Raw genomic sequence first — 24,066 nt, forward strand, 5'->3', positions numbered from 1 at the left:
GTTGTGGGAAGATTATAACGAATATTACGATGAAAAAAAACTTATTTTACGCGGACAATTGAAATATTTTTGGTAAACACGAATTTTAACAGTGTTATTTTTTTCAATAAAATTGAGCCGAAACAATACACATTGCCTGTTTTAGTGAAATTAAAATAATTATATATGTATATGTAGTAAATGTTTTCATTTTGTATTCTATTGTACGATGGCGCGTTTTCATGTGTGATATACAGGTCTAAATGTTATTTCTTTTTTATGGGCCTGGATCGATAGATCAGGGGCGTATATTGTTTTTGTCCTGTCTGTTTGTCTGCAAACTTTAACCTTCGCTATAACTTTTGAACCATGAAAGACAGAGAATTTATATTTGGTATGCATACTTCACTAATAAAGCTCTTTCAAATGACATCAAGGTCAATGACCTTGTGACCTTGACTGTGACCTATATGCTAAGAATAGCTTTTTCTGAAAACTTAAGCCTTCGCTGTAACTTTTAACCCCCTTCCCCGCAGTCACACATTTTAAGGCATATACCATTTCCTATTTTTAACGCAAAATCACTCATATACCGTTTTCCCGCAATCACGCATTTTCACGCACTATAAAAAGTTCATTTAATCTTCAATTTAATGTCAATTTCCTTCAATTTTTTACTTGCTAAAATCTCATAAAATAAGAAAAGTTATTTTCTTATTAAAATATTACTTAATAATATTATTTATGCTAAACTTTAGAGAAACTTGTACCGCACTATAAAGTGCTTGCGGGGTAATGGTAACGTCATACTTCTATGACGTGAACATTAAGTGTATGTTGCATAACAGTTCAGTAAGTTGTAAGAAGTTAAATAATGAAAGATAGAAACTTCATATTTAGTATGTATACTCTACTAATTAAGCTCTTTCCAATGATACCAATTTCAATGACCTTGTGACCTTGACTGTGACCTATATGCTAAAAATAGCTTTCTGTTTTCAAACTTTAACCTTTGCCATAACTTTTGAACCATAAAAGATAGAGACTTCATATTTGGTATGCTTACATCACTCATTAAGCCCTTTCAAATGACATCAAGATCAATGACCTTGTGACCTTGTCTGTGACCTTTATGCTAAAAATAGCTTTTTTGAGCCTTAACCATAACTTTTGAACCATAAGAGATAGAGACTTCAAATTTAGTATGCGTATTCCACTAATCAAGTTCCTTCAAATGACACCAAGGTCAATGACCTGGTGACCTTGACATTGACCTATATGCTAAAAATAGCTTTTTTCGAACTTTGTTGTCGCCGGGCGCATAGTGTTTCACAAAACACATATTGTTTTCATATGATTTTGGCAATAAGTGAATTAAACAATAACATTTGTTTCTGACTTCTTCTGTAATCACAAACAACTTTTTTCGTAAATCTATTAAATCATATTCACTTTTGTAATAAAAGTCATAATTTCTTTTCATTTCGCCCAAAACATTGAACTTTAATTAAAAAAAAAATAACTTTGACAAATAAAAATTAGTTGAGAGTCCATTATTTCGATTTCAGACTGAAAATTTTACTTGAAGAAGCTCTAAACACTAACAGAAACTGTTTTTTGGACTCAAAGAAAAAATATATCATATAAAGATATGCATTTGAGACTTTCTCATTCATTTAGAACATAGGGTACGTGCGTTATTTGCGCAGGAAAAATGTTCAAAGACAATGGACTATTTTTGAGCAGAAATCACTGTTGTTTACTTACATTAGGAAAATTAATGAAAATAATTCATTAAATTTCTTACTCTTGGCCTAATATAATGCTAAAAATATTTTAATCTATTATAAATTATGTAATTAACGGTAAATAACAATTTCTTTAATCTTATCTTACAGCTACATGTAAGGGCAGATCACTCTAACTGCATAAAACTACCCAATACATAGAGCTCTTTCGTGTGCAGTGTTAAGAGCGTCCTTAATATTTTTACCTGTTCACCGTCAGATCACCTGCGTAAAGTAGAAGTTATCTCTCTTGTCATGTTTACGATACAGAGATTGTATGCTATAATAGATGTTTCTTAAAAATCAATGCTTTGAGTGTGAGTATGTTAAAATTTTAATTTAGAAAAAAAAAATACAGAAATACTCTCTAGTCTTCTCAATTAAGTCAATCATTTATAAAAATGCATTGGTATCGAAAAGGCACGTGGATTTGCATTGAACTTGACGTAAACAGAAAATTGTGCCTGGTTAACCAATACGAGAGTGGGGACCCGCGAAAGGGCCGCTGATTTTTGCTGCGAACATCTTCAGCGTATATATACACCGTATGACGATTGGAAAAACGGTTGAACTCTCATTGTTACAATTAACAGAACATAATGAGTTTTCCACAAAATAACATGTCGTCCATTGGAACGGTTTAGGCCTTAGATTATAAAAAAAGAGAAAATCGAGAGAATTTAATGAGGTATCGCCTGTTAACTTTCTTTTAGTGTTTTATATTAGAAAAGATGGTTCAATATTGGACGGATCGTGGATAAATATAAGAGGCGCGTTAACGGTAATATTGGAGATTTATATTACATTTGATTATTGCGATGATACACATTATCGTGTGATAAGTTGGCTATTTACGGTGTATTGAGATGCTGTGCGGTCTGTCTGTCGCTGCGATAACATAGATAGATAGTGGACAGTAGCTGTCGTACTATAGAGTCTCCGATATACCTATAGTTTTACAACAGTGCTCCGTACGCCCTCAGTTTACTGTCGTCAATGAAAATTGAGTGGAGACATTTCAATTCTCGGAATGGAAAAAAATGACACCAGGCAGGTAGAGTGTACAAGAATTCTGCTCCAAGATGACGGAGATTTTAACACCGTCCGGACATGTGACAAAAAGGCATGCTGGAGATCCAAGAAAAAGAGCGCCAAGTTACTGTGTCTAGCGCTTCTATATGTGGGGTTTGTTGTGTGTAATGTTCTAAGTCGGGTGTACAACGAAATCCAAAAACAGGAAGTGGACGGGTATAATGAGGTCATACGGGTCAAAAGAAACGCCGAAATTGATGTCCTGAAAATTAACGGATCGCTGGAACAAGGTAGATTTGTTATTTTTATTTATCAAATTTTCAGTTGTTGTGGGTGGATAAAAGTACTTTGGGCAGCAATACTGGATTTTTTTTTTCAATTATACCCGCATATCCTTTTTCCAGTTTGCGCAAACTATTACGGTGTGGGTGTACCCTTTTTGTTTGTGTTTTTTGATAATGCTTGTTGTTTCTGACATTTTCTGAATTCGCTTTTAATCAAACAAAATAAGAAATTTTAAAATGTACCAGTTTTAATTTTCAAATCAGTTTTGAAAATCACTGAAAACTTAAAAAAAATTATTGCTTGAGGTTTTTTTAAAAGAATCTATACATCCATGCACGATATCGAAAACACATGGTTAAGAATTCTTTGGAATACTGCATGTGTTTGAATTTGAACCAGCTGCTATAGCTTCTTGTTATTAAGAAAAACATTGTACCCATGTTTGAAGATGTTTGCAAGACCAATAAATGTTAATAAAAATAGGAACAACAACGCGACACTCTTACTAATCTTGGCCATTAAAAAGTCGCTTTCTTCTTCACAATAAACAATGGCAGTTTTAATTAATAACACTAGATTTATCAGTATTTTCATTACGATAAAACTAATTTAATCTACATATATACAAATGTCAATACACGTTATACAAACATTAAAGGTGAATATATGTGTAAAAGGAAAATTCAACAAAACGCAGGGTCACTAAGTGACCATAAAGATTCTAAAGCCTAGAGAATTTAAAGTGACAGTCGAAAGTGATTTAAATCACGGCTAGAATAATATATTGTAGATTGTAAAGTGTCGTACTTTAACGAGGAAGCTATCTTTACTGATGAGATAGGGGGTGGAGAGAGAGAGAGAGATTGATTTCAAGAGAGAGAAAGAGAGAGGGTGGTGAGAGAGAGAAAAGGGAATGAGAGAGAGAGAGGGGGGTGGTGAGAGAGAAGGGGTGAGAGAGAAAAAAGGGTGGAGAGAGGAGAAGCTAGGGGTGGTGAGAGGGAGAGAAAAGAGGGTGGGATAGAGAGGGGGAAGAGAAGAAAAGCGTGAGAAAGAGAGAGAAGGGGTGGTGTGATAGAGAGCAGAAGGTAGATGCATTTTAAGGGAATAACAAAACAAAGTGTCAGTTTTAATTTAGTGCATAAGTTCAAGATAAAGGTTTCTTATCAGAATTTTCTATATTTAATTATGAACTATGACGTCAGCCCTGACATCTGATAGTTGATGCTGTTAGTTGATTATCTTTGATTTACAAAACCTGTTCATTTCAGCTTTACGGTACATAGCATAAAGAAATCATAAAATCCTCTCCTTTAGTTCTATTGTCTATACATGTTTTCACATTAAAAGCGTTTTCATACTTCAAGGAGGAAAAATATCAAGATCATGAAAAAAAATAAGTTTTTTATCATTGCAGTATATTTGATATGACACCTGATTTTACTATCCAGAGATCAAATAGGAGGCCTGTGAAACACTCCCTAGCTATCGATAAACAGGGTTTTAAATACATGGTGTAACAACATTAAAAAAAGTGTCAAAGAATAATTTTCCACTGTCTTCTCTATTTCTTAGAGAGAGAGAGAGAGAGAGAGAGAGAGAGAGAGAGAGAGAGAGAGAGAGATTTCCTGTGATAGAGAGAAGAAAGATTTCCTTTGAGAGAGAGAGATTTCCTGTGATAGAGAGAAGAGAGATATTTCCTGTGAGAAAGAGAGAGAGATTTCCTGTGAGAGAGAGAGAGAAGAGAAAGATTTCCTGTGATTGAGAGAAGAGAGAGATTTCCTGTGAGAAAGAGAGAAGAGAGAGAGATTTCCTGTGAGAGAGAGAAGAGAGAGATTTCCTGTGAGAGAGAGAAGAGAGAGAGATTTCCTGTGTGAGAGAGAAGAGAGAGAGATTTCCTGTGAGAGAGAGAAGAGAGAAAGATTTCCTGTGAGAGAGAGAAGAGAGAGAGATTTCCTGTGAGAGAGAAGAGAGGGAGATAGATTTCCTGTGAGAGAGAGGAGAGAGAGAGAGAGAAGAGAGAGATTTCCTGTGCTATCATTTTTTGGAGGCGGTTTTGAGTTGAACAGGTTAGACTCATTAGTCCTCGCCATTAGTCGTCTATAATTAACGGGAATGTTACCCTGTTAGACTGCTGACGTCACTGGTCCCCGTAATCTTATAAACATCAATTAAGAGCACTTTTAGATCTAATTCTGGTCATTCCATTTCGAATTATCTGTCTTCGGCTCTATTGATGAATCTTTTCCTTTTTTCAGAGATATATTGATTTTTTTTTTCGTGTATCCAGAGTATGCTGTTAAATGGTCAACCCGGAATAAGTACTTCATATGAAACTCTTGAATTTCTACAAATTTTAAATGATGGCAAAGCATTTTTAAAGATTTCTTAACAAGAATATGCGCTTGTCAATTTTTCTAATTGAAAATTAGTTATTGATTGATGCCATCAACATTGTACAGTTAACGATGGCTAATGGAGCAAGAATTATATTTTTCCAATAAATCTAATATGATTACTTGTATCATGCCGAATCTGTGTTATTGAACTTTATCTTAAAGTAGCACCAAGTTAAATTTAGCAAGATATTATCTTCTATTATGTAATATATTATTTTTTGTGTTATATAATTAAGGCATTATTATACTTTAACAGGAAACTATCTTCCCCAAAGTTATTTTCTGAATAAACTAAAAACGATTACCCACATACATGTAACTGACATATTTTATTTTTCTAGATATAATCAATATTTGTTTTACTATTTTTTAAAGCAATAGAACTCTGTTTAAGGACATGAATGAAACTGTACTTTTATTACCAGGAAATAGACCCCCTCTCCACCATGATATAATAAGTCAACATTGTACATAAAATAAAATAGACCCTAAAATATTGACACTTGAAAAAAAGGCAACTGTTGTAAAACATTTATAAATTAAATCTTACAATTGCTTTTCCTCGAAAAATGTGAACCCAATATGAAATATTTAATTTTTAGGCTATCTTTAAAATATTGTTGATTGTCATCTTCCGACTCATTGTAAAATATTGCGTCAGTAAGTAGGTGATTTTTTTCAGAAAATTTCCACATGTTATAAAAATATCCTTTCCTTGAGGTTGAAATAAGTTTTGAGTCGGGCCAGTTTTTGGCCAGTCAGTCGGGCGAGGCTATAGCCAAAGAGGGTAAACATTTTTTTTAAAAGAAGACCTTATTTAAACCATATACGTGCATGTATAAGATATTTTTAGATGTAGATCAGTTTCAATGATTTATTTTTTAATGTAAATATTTTATTGAAGGTTTGATTAAGAAGCACCCTGACGATCCCTAAAGCGAGTTACTAATCGACTACGTTAAAAAAAAATTCCTCATAAGTCGACATTAAATGGAGAAGGCGACATAAAATCTAATCCAAAATCCGTACAATAAACGAAGAAGTGTGTTTAATTATAATTTACTGGAGAAAATATTGATTATTTGGTGAAGTTGAGATCAAATACTCATTTTCTTTCCAAGTAGTTGTAGGTTGTGCTCAATTATGTTTATACTCATAAACAAAAATGCTGGAAATTTTAAAAATTATTTTCCCCATAAAACTTTTGCTATGATAATTTTCCGGCGAAGATTGCAATTCTAAAAGCTACGTGGAATGTTTGATAATTTTTCGAAATCCTCCTCGCGTTAAAAACCATTATTATTAAGAATGTTCTTAAAGTTTGCTCCAATTTGTTAAACATCCTTCATACCCTAATGAATATCTTGACACGCAACTCTCGCTATCTTAACCATTTCAATAATTGATTGTTCTTTTCCAAGAAGTTCACTTATTTTCAAACGCTATCTGAATTTTGAGGGGAAAAATGGTGACCGACTTAAAGAAAATTTACCTCACTGTTTTGTAATTAAATAATTAAAATTCTTTCATTCTTCTCTTAAAATAACTATAAAACAAATTTAACAACCAAAAAATTAAGTTGAATGTATTTCAAGAGCGCAAATTTTCCGCAATGATTACGCCCTTAATTTTTTTTTCATTGTACATAATTATTGAATTGTATTAGTTGTATAAATGTAGCTTCTGTTTATAATAAATAATACCCAGTTTATATACTAGTAAACTGAAACTTTATAAAGTATAAAAGGGTATCATATTTTACTTGTAATAGAAATCGTTAATATCATTCAAAATGTCAAAAGATTTTTTTTACCATTGCATATTTTATGGACAAATTTTCAGATTTTAATTGTAAATTAAAGGGGGTATAGAAGGGAATAAACTTTTATTAAAAGCAGTTTTATTGTTCTTCAAAATGCTTGTATGTAATTATAAAAGTTTTTTTTCCTAATTTCAGATTTTCAAGATGATTTGGAGGAAAAGAACTGTACAGAACGCTCCGTGGAAGAGTTCCCCGGAAATTTTATGTCTTTCGAGGAAACTCGGGATGGGGGCGTGTTCGCTCATATTCTTATTGTTCTTTACGTATTTGGAGCCTTAGCCATTGTGTGTGACGACTACTTTTGTGCTTCTTTAGAAATTATATGTGACGGTGAGTTCATTTAAAAATTTAAAATTAAGCCCATCTTATATAAAATGCTTGTTTGCCCTCTCCTGACCGACCCTCTCTTTTTTAACCCGCAAGAAACGATTTTTTAAAAAAAAAAAAAAATTCTTTTTGCCCAGAATTTTCTCACCTCGTCCACAAGTGAGATAAAATTTTCTTGAACAAAAATTTCCTCATTTTTTTACCCCGAGTCGGGAGAGGACAAAAAGTCATTCTTTATATTAATGGGTGGCATTATCGTTTTCACGAGAAATTTTTTCATACTATATAATACACAGACATGCCAGACAAGTTGGTGTAAATTGTATATGTTAGTTTATAAATGTTGCTACATTTTCAGATCTATATATCATTGACAAAATAATCGAGCCTATTGGAAATATTTTCATTTTTCAAAAATAAATATTTTGAGACTAGTATTTGACAGCCGACCGTGCGGTATTGATACTAATTTTTGGTTCATGTTAAGTCCATAAGTCAACCCCTTCAAGTGCAAGTTACTTAAGTCTAAAGGTCATGCATAAAAATGTAGAAATGTTTCAGAACTTTCTATATTTTGTTTTTACATTTCAACAATGTTTCAGACTTTCGTTCGTTTAAATCCAGTGTTACCTCGCTGATAAAACACAGAGAGAGAGAGAGAGAGAGAGAGAGAGAGAGAGAGAGAGAGAGAGAGAGAGAGAGAGAGAGAGAGAGAGAGAGAGAGAGAGTTAGAACCTACGTACAGAAGTTTTTCTTAAAATTTTAATTAAATGATTTCATCATCTTAAATGTAATGTTTAAAAAGTTATTCTTACAAGCATAAACTATAATTCGACATTAATATTAATTCGATAATAAAATATCAACTGATTGACAAGATTGGAGTGAAAAAATTTACATGACTATGTATAATATATAGACAACATTAGCTATCTTTCATTATCAGAGATGTTTTGTATCCGGCCTTCGTGTGGACTATGGTTAACCAGTCCAGGCGGAGTAATATTGCTTTGTGTCTTTGTGATGTGATAGTGTTGTCTGTTTATTGCGGACTATCATGCTATTCATTTCACTATTAAAGAATTCATTGTCATTTCCTTCAGAGCTCAAGTTGTCACTTTATATATCTAATTATCACTTCTATAATTAATGAAAAGGGGTTCGAAATCCAGCCAGTTTTACTTAGTCTCGCAGAAAAAAAAAATATAGAAAGAAATTTGAAATTGCATTTTTTGCAATGTTTGTTAATGCAAAGTTTTTTTGTACTATTTATAAAAGAACCCCAAAAAAGCACGTGAATAATTCTACAAATGATAAACTATTATAACTGAAAAACGTTAAATTTTTCATTAAATCCTAAAAAGTAAATCACAGACACTCAGGTATGTATTTTTCTGTACATTTTGAGATATATTCTACGATAAAAATACCAGGGGAATTTCTGAAACGAGGCAAACTACTTACAAACAAGTTGATGAAACAAGCCTAGTTCAAGTCAACACTGCTCACATTTTGAGGTCGATATAATGAGCTTATCTCAGCAAACACAATCGATCAGTAACTTGAATGAAAATTATTTTGACTGACGATTTTTCAAACAATTTGTTCAACGATTTAATTACTGTCTGAATTGTCTTTGGATTTTTTTCGTTTTAACCCGAACAAGTCAAAGGAGCACACCAGTGCACGTAGGGTGTTACCGGTCGACAGGGAATGCTTTCTCCTTCATGGCACCACATCGCCTCATGATAGTTTCAATGGTCCGGTTTGCTCTTTGCCTAATTATTGTTGCAATGGATTTGTATTATTTCTGATCATACTTGTACACTGTATTTCATCTGGTTTAAATTATTAAACCCAGAAAACGTGTTTGGATATATGTATTATCGGCGGTATCAATTTATTTAATTTATTATGTGAGTTGTTTTATTTTATCTATTGGATTTTTTAATCACTAAATAAACTGAATCTTAGTTACATGTAAAACTGCATGATTCCGAGAATAAAGGCATGTGGGTTTTATCAAAGTTTTTTTTAACGATATAGAGCATTATGTAAACAAATGCAGGTGAAAGAATAATTTGAACAACATCTATTTTTGAGTTCCTGATTTAAATCTTCAAACACGATCACGTTGTTTCTCATACTTTGATGCATTATATACTCGTATAATGAATCATGGTGCAGCAAAAAAGGCGATTTTTTTTCACAAGCAGTGTATCGATAAACCACGGAGTCATAACCGAACAGAGGGTTAATTCCCGGGTTAACCAAGCCTCTTTCGATGACAGTCTGTAGAAGCAAATTAACGGATTGGGATGACGAGCTGTGAATTATTGTGTGAAAGAGTCTGAACTGACAGATAAAATGTATAATTACATTGGTCAGTCATCTTTGAACAGCAAAAACAAGATGTATTCGTGAAAGTATGATGCCCCCGTATGGCAACTTACGGTGAAGGTTAAAGTTTCTCAAATGCAGGTCAAACTCCAAGGTCAAGGTAAAAGATCAAAATTGTTGGTATCAAGATGAAGATCTTTTCACAAAAAATACACTTGTGAAATATGAAAGCATTAATACTTATCGTTCCAAAGGTTATGGCCAAGTTTAAAGATTATTGCAAAGTGGATAAAACTCTAAGGTCAAGATCAAGAGGTCAAAATATTTATACCAATTGAAAGGTCTTGTCACAATGAATGCGAATTCGAAGTATGAAAGTCCTGGCACCAAGTATTCAAAAGTTATGGCCATGCAAGGTTAAAGTTTGGTATTTTTTTGTAAAAGTGGGTCAAAGTCCAAGGTCAACGTTGCGAGGTCAAATTTTGTGGTACCCATAGAAAGGTCTTATCACAATGTATACATCTGTAAAACATGAAAACCATGCCCTCACCGACTCAAAAGTTATGGGCAAGGTTAAAGTTTTTGCAGACAAACAGACAGACAACTAGACAAACAGAAAGACGGGCGGACAGGGCAAAAACTATATACCCCCAAATCTTCGATGACGGGGCATAAAAAAATAATACAAGAATATGAAAGGTAGCATAATACATGGGAAACACGTGTTTGTGAAACACAACGTTCCGGTAGGGCAGCTCATAGTAAAAGTAAAGTTTCTTAATACAAGTGAAACTCCATGGTCAAGATATGAAGAACATATAATGGTATCCAAAGAAAGATCTTGTCAGAAGAAAGACACCTATGACTGAAAGCTTTAGCTCCAATTATTCAAATGTTAAGACCAAGTTTCAAGTTTCTTAAAAGATGGTCGAACCCTAAGGTCTAGGACAAGAAATCAAGATGTCGGTACTCAGAGGAAGGTTCTCTCAAAAGAAATACACATGTAAAATATGAAAGCTCTAGTCCCAATTGATTTATTTTGTTGTTTAACGTCCCTCTCGAGAATTTTCACTAATGTGGAGACGCCATCACTTGCCGGTGGAGAGCTGCAAATTTTGTCCTATACCCGGCACTTATGGCCATAGAGGAGTGAGGGATTTTTTTAGGTGCCAACACCTATTGTGACACGGGACCTCGTTTTAAACGGTCTCATCCGAAGGACCGGTCTCAAAAAGGAATTCGAACCCGCGACGTATGGATCAACTCCTAACCATGCGACTCTAGAGCAGACGCTCTAACCACTGCGCCACGCGGGCGACTTAAAAAGTAGGTTCAATTCCAAAGTCGAGATCAAAGGATCAAACTAATTGCTGCTTTTACAAGAAATACACTGAGAGGTATATTTATAAATGTGCGTGTTTTCCAGGACTTCCAGAAAGTCGTTTCTGACTGTATTTTTGTAATGTCTTCGGTTTAGAAGAAAGACGTGTTTACACAAATTATGTAATGTAGCGGAGCTGTTTGCTGAAGATCTGATCCAGGCTAGCGTTTGAGGATTTTCTCTTAGCTTTTAAATTCAGCAGGTTAATAACTCAGCTGGTGGCTTAAATTCAGAATGAAGACGTCCTTTGGCCATCATTACACTTGAGTTATTAAATAATGCATACATGTATAAGTTTCTTGTTTTTTAATTGTTTGCAAGTTAATAAAGGAATACGTGTAACAAGCTAATTCAGAGAATTCGTGTCCTGTATGACTTAAAAGGAAAAGAAGAGAGTTTAAGAACTGTAAAAGTTTTGCAGATGGAGAAAAGCCATAGGTAATTTTGGTATAATTGTTTTGCAAAAGCCAACAAACTTCTGAGATAATTGTCTCAAAATGAAAATGTTTCACTCAGACAGAATGGCAGGCTGGAGGACCGACGGTCAGCTAGTTAGTACGAACAGACAGACAGACGGACCCAAATTAAAATCCCCCACTTTCAGTAAAAGCGGGGAACATTAACTCACAGTGGCTTATATTTCTTGCTTATTGTCATCAAGGCGGTTTATTACGTGAGTAATTATACAGGGATGGGGGTAAAATTAGCTGTAGCACGTAATGTACATGTATGTAACTTTTGGTTTCAGAGTTGAATCTACAAGAAGATGTCGCAGGTGCTACATTTATGGCGGCTGGCAGCTCAGCTCCAGAATTCTTCACGGCTTTAATAGGTACGTATACATAATTAATTAAACCTAATAGTCTGCTGTTCTAAGCTTTAATAAGTATAGCTGCAGAACTGTAGCGTTATGGTTTTATGTATCAGTCTTTGACCATAGTTGGGACAAAGACTTATACATAAAACCATAACGCTACAGTTCTGCAGCTATAAAAAGTACGGATGCAAAACTGTTTGCTGTTCACTGCTTTAAAGCCATATATGGCGTAACTGATCAAAAAGTATGTTTTCGAAAAATACAAAATTAAGTAAAGAAATATAGTAAATACATTTAAATTAAAGCTTTTCATACAATTCTGAACATGGAGAAAACCTCGTTTCATCTAATAATACGATTTTATCTTCTCTATAATGTGTTATTTAAATCGTTTGTATTTTCTTCCGAGTCGGAGAAAATTCCGAAAATCTAAATTAAATTGTGATATCTTTATAACGCAATTGACTTAGATTTTGTAATTTACGGAAAAGTTCTATCTTTATATAAAGTAATGATACAAATAATAAGTTCTTATAATTTTAGTCTAATAATTTTCATTGTACATACGCCATATATGGCTTTAATAGGTACGGATACATACCTGTAACTTTTTGTTCAGTCAAATAAGCTTTTGAAAAAGATAGCTTAGAATAATACAGTAAAACACAGTTGCTGTGAAGATTTTTTTTTAATTAACGCTTTCGGTAAAGTCGAACAGATACCAAATAGCCAGTTGACTGAAACAGCCGAGAATCCTACAGTAAAACACAGGTACAACGAATCTCCTGAAAAAGAATTCACCCATTCTGTGAAGTCACACAGGTACATAATTAACTAAACCAAATAGAGTGCCGAAAGGGATTAGTTAGAAACATAAAAGTAAATCAGTTACATCAAAGATGCCTGTAAAGAAGTAACCCTTTCAGCGAAGTCACAGACATATATGTTGCGAGAGGTTGCACAGAATCTTAATTACGCAATGCCATATCAGATTTCTTTGATAATTTAAAAGTGTATTTTATGTCATTCTTTCAATCAGTCTTTATTTAGCAACACTATACATTGATGACTAATTTTAGTATCGATTAAACGTCGGATAGAGCTATTACTATTTTATCTTAATAAAAAAATCACAAATATGACAAGAAATTGCAATAATAATTTAGGATTGTTTACATTTAACATATTTTTTCATCGTCTATCTTAAAAATTGCCCTTTTATATTAATTTTTCATGGATCTGATTTGTTCAATCGTAAATAGATTCCCCCTCATCAATTTTCATTTCATACTAAATTCTTACTTTTGTAAATTGGTTTAGATAGAACTCGGCTAAGTTCTAATCGATACATGTAAGACAAACCTCTTCCTTCTCTAAAGTTCGAACTTTTACAAGATAGATTTTTCCCCAGACATCAATATTTTGTTCTATATATAGTTTCCATTAGCACTTCCTTTTCTATCCCTCGCCATGTAAGTGCATCAGGATAAATGTCCCAGGCTGTTATTGGTGCCTCTGTCCTTTGATTATCAGGCTGAACTATATAGGGGGAAAAATTACATGCATATTTAGAATTTAGAACGGTTTTTATCAGATTAGTTGACAAAAGCGATAAAACCTGCTGTTAAATCTAGGCTCTGACTATTATGTGTAAGTGAAATATTATTACAAAACCATAAAACGAACATCTGTTATCCCAGACACTCTTTTTTTATTTTTAGACCGTGTTCTACACCATATGTTTGTATTCAATATTTTTTAAAATATAAATGTAATATCTATGTTTAAGACATGTAGAAAAAATTATCATCTTACACATCCTTAAAAAATAAACCTGGTAATACGCAATCGTAAAAATAATATTTTCACAATTATGGATTCAATACTTAATAATTTATTAGGTGCTATGGCAATAATTATTTAGTAAATAAATGCATTTTGCATTTTATAGTATTTTATAGTATAACTCTACTTTCAATATTCGATTTAATTTTCTAGATTTATTTAGCATAGATTTAAATGAAAGAAAAACAAGAAGTAGATCAAAGGCACGGGATGCACATGTACCTCTGATGTTCAGTTAACTGAATGGTCACTGAAAGGTTTGAATAGATGACTGAATGGCATGCTGCTCAGTAACATTTCAGTTATCTTTCAGTCACCTTTTCATAAAATTTCAGTCATATTTCAGTTATCTAAATGGCAAAGTTTCATCCTATGAGCGAAGATTAATTCATTTTGCTGCTGTCAGTTCTTCAAACTTTTTTTTATTTTACAAGGTGTCTTTATCGCCGAGAGTGACGTGGGGGTAGGGACAATTGTTGGATCAGCCGTCTTCAACATCCTATTTATTATAGGAGTTTGTGGACTCTTTGCAGGAATGGTGAGTACTCCTTCCGTGATTTCATGTGCGCAAAAGTGAAAATTTTATACAGTTTTTGCATGTATTATAAAAGTGTTATTTTTTGTCTTCAGCTAATGCGAAAAATTCGCATGAAATTCAAATTGTGCTTGAATAACTAACCTTTTCCTGTTAATAATGTAAATGCAAACAAAGGGAATTACATAAATTGACGTTTGCTTAAAATTTATTCTAAAACTTGTAGTTAAAAGGAATTGGTATTATAAATATGAAAGTTAACAATCTAGATGAAAACAGCGAATTAGTCCAAAGAATGTCCTCATTAACTTGAAGACACAAAAGCAACGCAACTTTGTTTTATACCTAAGGTGCATATTATTTATGATTTCACATATTTTTTCTATTCACAATTATGTTTGAGGCAACAAAAACATTACAAATATTAATGTGAATTTAGACCATTGAACTTTAAAAGTGCTTTTAAAAAGCTGTTTCCCATTTCCCTTCGTATTCTTTTTGAAGTTCATTAATATTCAAGCTTGTTTGCATACATTACTTACTATCCACGTTTCAACAAAGATACTTTCAATCTTTTCGAGCTATTCTTCTGTTACATGTATAAACTAACCCAATTCTTTATTTGTCTGGTTTTTACATGTTGCTTGATAGCTGCAGATCTGTAGCTCTCCGAAAAAAATATATTGATAGACCGGAGAGCTACAGTGCCACCCATTGAAAAAACTGTATATTTATTGCGCACAAAAAAGTGCGCTCGGTTCTCGATTTATTTCTCCATGTTTTTAAAACTGTAATCTCAAAATATTACTAACCGTGTGTTCCTAACATATTCTTTCGCTGTTTCCACAACCAAACATTCCTCATAATTGTTGTTAATAGTCCTCCTGACCCTGATATTGTAATCATCAAACATTTCGCTTATTTATACTGCCATTTTGGTTTCAAAGATAATTCGGTCCAATATGCTTCGTTCGGATGTCAACTACGAGAGTACTTGATAGAAGATAAAGGAATTTTTTGAAATCTTTCCTTATTTGCAATTTAGGTAAGAATTTGGAAGAATTAATTAAGAACCGAGCGCACTTTTTTGTGCGCAATAAATATACAGTTTTTTCAATGGGTGGCACTGTAGCTCTCCGGTCTATCAATATATTTTTTTCGGAGAGCTACAGATCTGCAGCTAGTTGCTTGACAAATTGAATGTTCAATGAATTGTGTAAATTCTGCCCAACTTTAATATCCATATATTCAATTGTATTGCTTTAGTAGGTCAGTATCATCTTAAGGTTTGCCAAAGTTATTCTCAGGTCAATTTCATGATACTGAAGTAAATCAGTTTGAAGTAGTCGAGCGCTAATTTGAAGAAAGTTAGGACTATAGCGAAGAGGTTCAGTTTTGTTCTAAAGCAGCTTAGGGCTATTCGGAACAAAAGTTCCATTTTGTAGTAAGTCAGTGCTATTCTGAATTAATTTAGTACTTTCTTGAAGGAAGAAAATACTTTTTTGATGGGTAGGTCATTACTATTCTGATGAAAATCAAGGTACTTTGAAATAGTAATACTAGTAAGTCAAACAACTCTGAAGTACGTCAGTACTATATTAAAGTAGGTCACTGTTTATAAATAAACACAACAAAATAATCACGATATCAGTTTAGTATTTACTCTTTCTATTACATAGGTTGATGTCAGGTAATGAGCATACCTTTAAGTGTGCACTGCTGAACAATATTTGTGAAATATTAAACCCAGGTAGATAAGAAAACTCCTCCGTCGCCAAAAAAAGTCCTATCACAAAACAATAAAATGAGCATTTCATAACTACTATTGTCTCTACATGTATGATAAACTTGATAGCAAGAACATTTCATTGAGTCGCATTTTGGTTGGCTTGTTTGACCGATTGTATAGGCCTTTGCTTTTTATACTGAATTTGACTACGGAATGATCCGTTTGCCTGATCAATACAAATTAATGTCATATGCAACGTAGTTTGAACTTCATGGGCTCTTCCCTGGAGTTGAAGAGTTCCACTAAAAGAAGGGCCTGTGTGCAATACTTTTAATGTCTATATATGGATTTGTACACCTCTTCTTAAACAAATCTGATGGAAAAAAAAATTGGAATTTATATGTTATATTTTTTATATATTTTTCTTTAAATAATGAATTTTTTTTCATAATCTAATATCTTCCAAAAAACCCTGGTTATGCAGGCTGATTTTTTGTCTATGAACATCTGATGGCACTCTTATCTTAAATTAAGAATATCTTGAAAAATTATCAGTAGATAAGGTACGTTGCGTATGTCCTTAAGACCCCTCGTGAGGGGATGCTTGCTCATCCTAAGCACCTGATCCCACCTCTGGAATTTCCATTGGTGCGCATTTGTGTCTTTTCCCCAATTTTGCATATATTTTTTCAAGATTTTTGAGATCGGAAACTCTTCCATTAATATTTTCCCCTTTTCATAATTACAGTACAGAGAAGCTAAAATGACCTACAGTGGAGGTCGATTAGTTGGTAATATGTACCGCTAGATCTCCAGTACAGAGGATAATTAAATTACATTCCAAGTATTTGTTTGTCAATAGATATGCAGCAATCTAATTATTTGATATCAATGTAGTCCCTTGTCTTGGTTTTCTTCTATATCGGTTACATGACACGTGTTTCTTGCTCACGTGGCCGAAGATTCCCGCTGGTTTCCCTGTCGTTTGCTGACTTCTCCTGATTTTGATTTCTCGTGTTTTTGACTGCTCTTGTTTTTGACTTCACTTGTTTTTGACTTCCGTTGAAAATTTCTATTTTCAGCAACCAGTGACGTTACTGTTCACACAGAGTTATGATATAAGATTTCTACAGGACTTTAAGATATATCATCTAAAATGTAAAGTGCACTTCCACAGTATGCTAAATTGATCCAAGTTTTTATGATTAAATATATTGCATTGTCTACACACCCTTGGAGGCAGGGGACAGTTTTTTAGGTCACCTGAGTCACTCAGGTGACCTATTGCTATCTGTTTTCGTCCGTCGTCGTCCGTCGTACGTCGTTCGTCGTTCGTCGTCAATCGGTCGTAAACTTTTGAACATTTTCAGCTTCTTCTCTGCAACCACTGAACCAATTTCAACCAAATTTGGCACAAAGCATCTATGGGTGAAGGGGAACAAAAATTATGAATTTCATGATTCCTGCCCCCCTGGGGCCTGAGGGGTGGGGCCAAAACCACTAAAATTAATGCAATCTTTAAAAATCTTCTTCTTTACTCCTGGACATCAAGCAGTCAAACTGTTTGCATGATTGTAATCAGCATTGAGTCCTTTACCAAAATTGTGAAATTCATGGCCCTGGGGTCAGGGGTACTTGTGCTAGGACGGGGCTAAAAAAGTATATAGTGAAAATGCATTATTTCTTTAAAAATCTTCTTCTCTGCCCCTGGGTATTAAATAAACTAACTAAGTACATAGTTATGATGAACAAGAGTGCCTCTACTAAAATTGTGAATTTTATGGCCCCAGGGTCAGGGATTCTGGTGTTAGGGCGGGGCTCTATTGATTATATAGAGAAAATACATGAATTCTTTGAAAATCTTCTTCTCTGCTCCTGGGTATTAAATATACTAACTAAGTACATAGTTATGATGAGCAAGAGTGCCTCTACCAAAATTGTGAATTTTATGGCCCCAGGGTCAGGGGTTCTGGTGTTAGGGCGGGGCTCTATTGATTATATAGTGAAAATACATGAATTCTTTGAAAATCTTCTTCTCTGCTCCTGGGTATTAAATAAACTAAATAAGTACATAGTTATGATGAGCAAGAGTGCCTCTACCAAAATTGTGAATTTTATGGCCCCAGGGTCAGGGGTTCTGGTGTTAGGGCGGGGCTCTATTGATTATATAGTGAAAATACATGAATTCTTTGAAAATCTTCTTCTCTGCTCCTGGGTATTAAATAAACTAAATAAGTACATAGTTATGATGAGCAAGAGTGCCTCTACCAAAATTGTGAATTTTATGGCCCCAGGGTCAGGGGTTCTGGTGTTAGGGTGGGGCTCTATTGATTTTATAGTAAAGATACAAGAATCCTTTGAAAATCTTCTTCTCTGCTCCTGGGTATTAAATAAACTAAATAAGTACATAGTTATGATGAGCAAGAGTGCCTCTACCAAAATTGTGAATTTTATGGCCCCAGGGTCAGGGGTTCTGGTGTTAGGGTGGGGCTCTATTGATTTTATAGTAAAGATACATGAATCCTTTGAAAATCTTCTTCTCTGCTCCTGGGTATTAAATAAACTAACTAAGTACATAGTTATGATGAGCAAGAGTGCCTCTACCAAAATTGTGAATTTTATGGCCCCAGGGTCAGGGGTTCTGGTGTTAGGGCGGGGCTCTATTGATTATATAGTGAAAATACATGAATTCTTTGAAAATCTTCTTCTCTGCTTCTGGGTATTAAATAAACTAACTAAGTACATAGTTATGATGAGCAAGAGTGCCTCTACCAAAATTGTGAATTTTATGGCCCCAGGGTCAGGGACTCTGGTGTCAGGGGGGGCTGTATTGATTATGCATGTATAGTGAAAAAACATTAAATCTTTGAATATTTTCTTCTTTGCTCCTAGGCTTTAAGCATATGAACTACCTATATAGTTATGAGCAAGGGACCTAATCTTCAAGAATTGTAAATTTCAAGACCCCAGGGTCAGTTGTACCATAGGGGGGGGGGGGGGGGGGGGGGGGGGGGCTGTTCTTATATACTAAAAATGAATGAATTGTTTGAAATGTGCCCCTTGGTATTTATCAAATATTTTTGAAAAGCAAGGATGCCTTTCCAAAAATTGTGCAATGTGTGGATCTAAGCCTAAGAGTAAAGGGTTCTTGTGTGGTAGCGGCACAACTGATTATTGCTGAATATTACTGATTTGTTGAAATGCATTTTTTGTTCCCCTACCCTGCCTTTGGGTATTAAGCAACCAAACTAAGGAACTGTTAAGTGTATAGTTATGATGACCAAATTGTAAATGCTACAGCATCTGGCTTAAAACATGGATCAAATTCAATCACTGGAAAGTTGTTGAATAATGCTCAGGTGACCTATAAGGCCCATGGGCCTCTTGTTTTCTATAGTGTCCAATTAACATTGTCCTGATGGAAAAAGGATTCGAATATACATAACATGCATAATAAAATCAATAAAAACAAAATTTTTTGGGGATAATTTTTGGCTATTTATTGCACTTATTATACAAAAGCTCAAAAAAGTCAACATATTTTATGTAAATAACATATTTGTGACATGAATACCACTAAAAGGCAATTTTAGGCCTTTTCAGATTTTACTTCGTTTTCCAGGATTATAAGTTCTAATACGCCCACCCAGTCTCATATGAGGAGGATAAAGCACCGCAATTTCTTTAGATCAATGCATGTCCTGATGAAAATCTTTGACCATTCATCTTCTCCTTGAGATGCAGTCCCTCTTCTAAGCGGTAGCCATACTGATAATTTCCAGCTGAACTTTCCTTGCCAAACAAATGCATGACTAAATTTCGCATTTGCTGATCTATATCTATTAGACTAAACATCATAGTGACACCTGTTGCACATCATTTCCTTAAAACAACAACAAAAACCAATCTGCTTCATTGCACTTCTATTTTATAATTATTCAATTTTTCTACAAAAATATCACATCAAAAAGAGTTCAATTGCGGTTGATCAAGACATTTTACGGGTCTTTACGAAACTATCCCCTGCCACCTTGGTAAGCAAGACAGCAGTGATTTTACTTTAATGTACTGATCGTATAAATTTCTTTGTCTAATATAATTTTGGAACATGCTGCATAGTTGTTTTTTTTTAAACTTCTATGGGTATTTCGGGAAAAGATGTTCACTCTTCGACCGATTCATCGAATCTTACGGAATCTCCCGAAGATTGCCGAATGACGATCACCTGACTTGTATTTTTAAAGACAATGGCTGGTCATGTTACATCTACAATTTTCTTAGAGCAATTATTCTTGCGATTTTAATCAATCGTTATTGAATGACTTTGGTGGGCTCAACCTGTGATTTGGTTTTATTAAAACTAAATTAAATTAGAAGATATGGCAAACAAACAAATTAGAGGAGTGTTCTATTTGAACAGGGTTTGCAAGCCATGCATATGAAGAAGAAAACTGTTAAGTAAATAGAAGCAACTGTTTTAATATTCAGGCGAACGGCTCAGTGTATCGAAAATCAATGAATCTTGTCTTCTTAATCAAACAGCGAATCAATTAAGCAGTTTGCTTTGTGGTAATACACCACTATAAAATGTTCTATGCCAATATAGTTTGATGTCAAAATACAAATAACTAGCTAATCAAATGTTTGCTTTCATTGTATTTTTAATGTGGTCGATGTCGGTGACTTCTATGTTTTTGACGGTAATAGTTCAAAAAAAGTCAGCTGTTCGGTTGAGTAAGATGCAAATAGATGATAATCGATAGCTATTGCTAAAGAAAGATAGCATATTTTTTACAATGCCTGAATGGAGTATATCATTTAAAAAATGCCATTTTATATCAATCAAAAACATTTACGACCTTATATATGCCCTTTGCATCATGTCATATATATAGACAATATAAGCAAAGTTTGTGAATGTCAAAATATAAAAAAAGCCTTTCTTGAGGTATTGCAGAGGAAACACCCACAGGTTTAGATATATATATATGTATTTCAGTGGACAGGGAAACCAATTTCGAATTTCATCTACTAAAATATTCTTCAATATACAGTGTTTTTTTTTTTCAATATTAAGAAAAGACAGATTAAAAAGTCAATACCGCTTAATTAACAGTAAATTACACTGTTCAGTTGTTCTCAAAAATATTTGAATCCTTCTTAAAAATTTTAATCTAATTCTCAAAGAAGAAAGAATTGAGTACTATTTTCTGACTTTATGACGGAATCCACCTTTCCGAGCAGGAACCTCGATAGAAACTTAAACGATTTCCTTGTAACAGATCATTACTGTTAATTAAAATAGGCAAGAATTAGCTCAGAATAATACCGTGTTTTTACATAAGTTGAGATCGTTAAAGATTTTTGTACACTCAGGCATTATTGTATAAAAACTTGTCGGCCTAATGACCTGAGTATGTTTTGAAGATGTATACACATTTCATTTTTCTTCACCAGAGTTGCAGGATGTGATCTGAATATGGATCACGTACCCTTTCTGGATTTGAGAGAGAGAGAGAGAGAGAGAGAGAGAGAGAGAGAGAGAGAGAGGAAAAACAAGACTTTGGTCACAAAATAAGTAGCTAATTTCATTCTTATGCGGGTATACATGTATAAGTGTATTCTATAATGCTTTTAAAAAGTTTACGCAAATGCTTTCTATACCCTTTATTTTTTTATTATAAATTCATCCCCACTGAACAATGAACAGTTACATGTAGCACAATAGATAACAAGAAACATATTGACGCAAGCGTCAAAAATCGGCCGCAAACCAATTAATTCTTTCATACAATCAATTAGAAACTGAATTCTTTTATTTATTTGTTAATTAATATATATCCCTGTGACATTAAACATTTGAATGCGACATCCCATGATTTTCTTCAGTACATAATACATGTAAAATGTATTTAAGCAACTTACTCATAGCCCTCTGTGTCCCCGCACTCAGTAAGTTTATAAACGAACTCTCGCGGAAGTTTGATATTTAAGTAGTTTTAACACTTAACCATTAAAACTAACGTTTAAACTTATCTAACTAGAGACAGTTTAACATTAAATAAAACGTAACAAGTTTTCGACTATGTGGGGCTCCTCGCTCGCTCAGAGGATGTTGAAACCCCCAACTCCCTCTAGATCCGCCAGTACATTTCTTCTCTATCTTGTTTTGGTGTGAGATGTGGCGGGAAAAGGTTTGGCATGTTGTAAAACGCGCTTTATCCTTGTCTGTTGGAGTTAAATCTCCTAATATTCTGTCTGATAATAAATTAAGATTAAGTCATATTTTTGAAAAATTTCCGTATTAAAAGTACAATATATATTTATATTTACTCGTCAATTTAAATTATATATACAACAAATCCTGTTGAAGTAGAGAAAGTAAAGTTTGTTTAGACATGTATATAACGCGGTCCTTGCTTTAGACTATGCCCAACATATGTGCTTATTTCTCCGCACTTCAGTTACGTCGGAGTTTGTCAATCAGGATTGGATGAAACATTTAACCCATTATTCATAAAATTTTAATTTTATGATTATTATGCGTTTTTATTTTACATTTAGACACTCTTTCTTAATAATCTATTACATGAATGTTAAATATTTTTTATTCAAATTGTTCTAACTCCGCAGAAACGCACGGTGACTTAAAACTTTCAAATCATATAACCGACCGCCTCCTGGCGGCCGGTAAAAACTGCTAGGGCCACCCCGGCTCTAGCGGGTCCAGAGCACGGGCTTTTTAGGGACTCACGGGCAATGCCAGGGTGATAAACACTTTTCTTTGCCTGAAAATTAAACATGTTATTATCATTTAAAATGAGATTTGACCATATGGATAGTTATAAGAGGATGCATGCGAATTATGCGAAATGGGACTTTCGTTAAATGTGTTTTATCAATTTATGTGAGTTTGCAACAAATCAATATCTCATTTATGACGGCACTTTCCCTTAGAGGAAATATGTAAACTCTAACCCAATATTGACAGATTTTGTCGATAAAGCTATTTTAGTTCAAAGCGAATAATCGCACATAAATGATTCTTAGAATATTAAGTTCAACCTCTCTCTTTCTCTCTCTCCCTTACAACATTTTGAAAGAAGTTGCTAAATACTTGACAATTCATTTTAACTCTTATTAATAAATGTTAAAACCCCAAACTTTGAAGAAAACAAGTATATCATCAGGCGCGGATCCAGCATTTTTTCCGGGGGGGGGGGGTCCACCTAAATTAAAAAAAATCCAAACAAAAATTTCTTGACAAGTAAAAAAAGAATACAAAAAAAAATAAAAATCCTTTTCCAAACCGGAAAAACCTATTTCGTTGGGGGTAGGGTATTCTGAAGCATCATACATATAGGACTTTTCATACCAAATCCTCACACAGATGCAGGTTGGTGAGGGGGTGGGGGGGGGGGGTACGCGGTCACTTCTAGTTGGTTAAGTATATACCTGTATACGTGACTTGTACATTTAACACCCTAAAAATTCCACGTGGGGAGGGGGGGGGTCCGGACCCACCCCACCCACTCCCTATAGATCCGTCCATGACCATATGGTTTTGTTTGAAAAACTAAAATAATTAATTCAAGAAAAACTGTTGCATCTTGAATAGGTGGATGAATAAAACACTCAACAAAATACATCGATATGTCTAATCTGTGTTAATCTTATCGAGTTATCTGTAGGTAATTTTCAATTTGCGTCACTGCATTTGTTTATAATGAAGCAAGAGCAAGATTGCTTCGTTCTTTTTATTATGATACCACCTAACTGTATATATATAAC

At 33.9% G+C, this 24,066-nt stretch overlaps 1 protein-coding gene across 1 annotated transcript in view; it reads left to right on the forward strand.

The window, feature by feature from the left end:
- The first annotated feature begins 2,307 nt into the window (after positions 1 to 2,307).
- Positions 2,308 to 24,066, forward strand: part of LOC134275290 (sodium/potassium/calcium exchanger 3-like) — a 34,319-nt gene continuing 12,560 nt past the window's right edge. The window contains exons 1-4 of the mRNA XM_062757568.1: positions 2,308 to 3,088; positions 7,437 to 7,631; positions 12,098 to 12,181; positions 14,446 to 14,549. Coding sequence (XP_062613552.1) covers positions 2,797 to 3,088; positions 7,437 to 7,631; positions 12,098 to 12,181; positions 14,446 to 14,549 — 675 coding nt within the window. The 5' untranslated portion in view covers positions 2,308 to 2,796. The remainder of the gene's footprint in view (positions 3,089 to 7,436; positions 7,632 to 12,097; positions 12,182 to 14,445; positions 14,550 to 24,066) is intronic.

The sequence above is a fragment of the Saccostrea cucullata genome, unplaced genomic scaffold (genome assembly GCF_032062105.1).
Source record: "Saccostrea cucullata isolate Sc308-1 unplaced genomic scaffold, CSIRO_AGI_Scuc_v1 ctg72, whole genome shotgun sequence".
Lineage (NCBI taxonomy): Eukaryota > Metazoa > Mollusca > Bivalvia > Ostreida > Ostreidae > Saccostrea > Saccostrea cuccullata.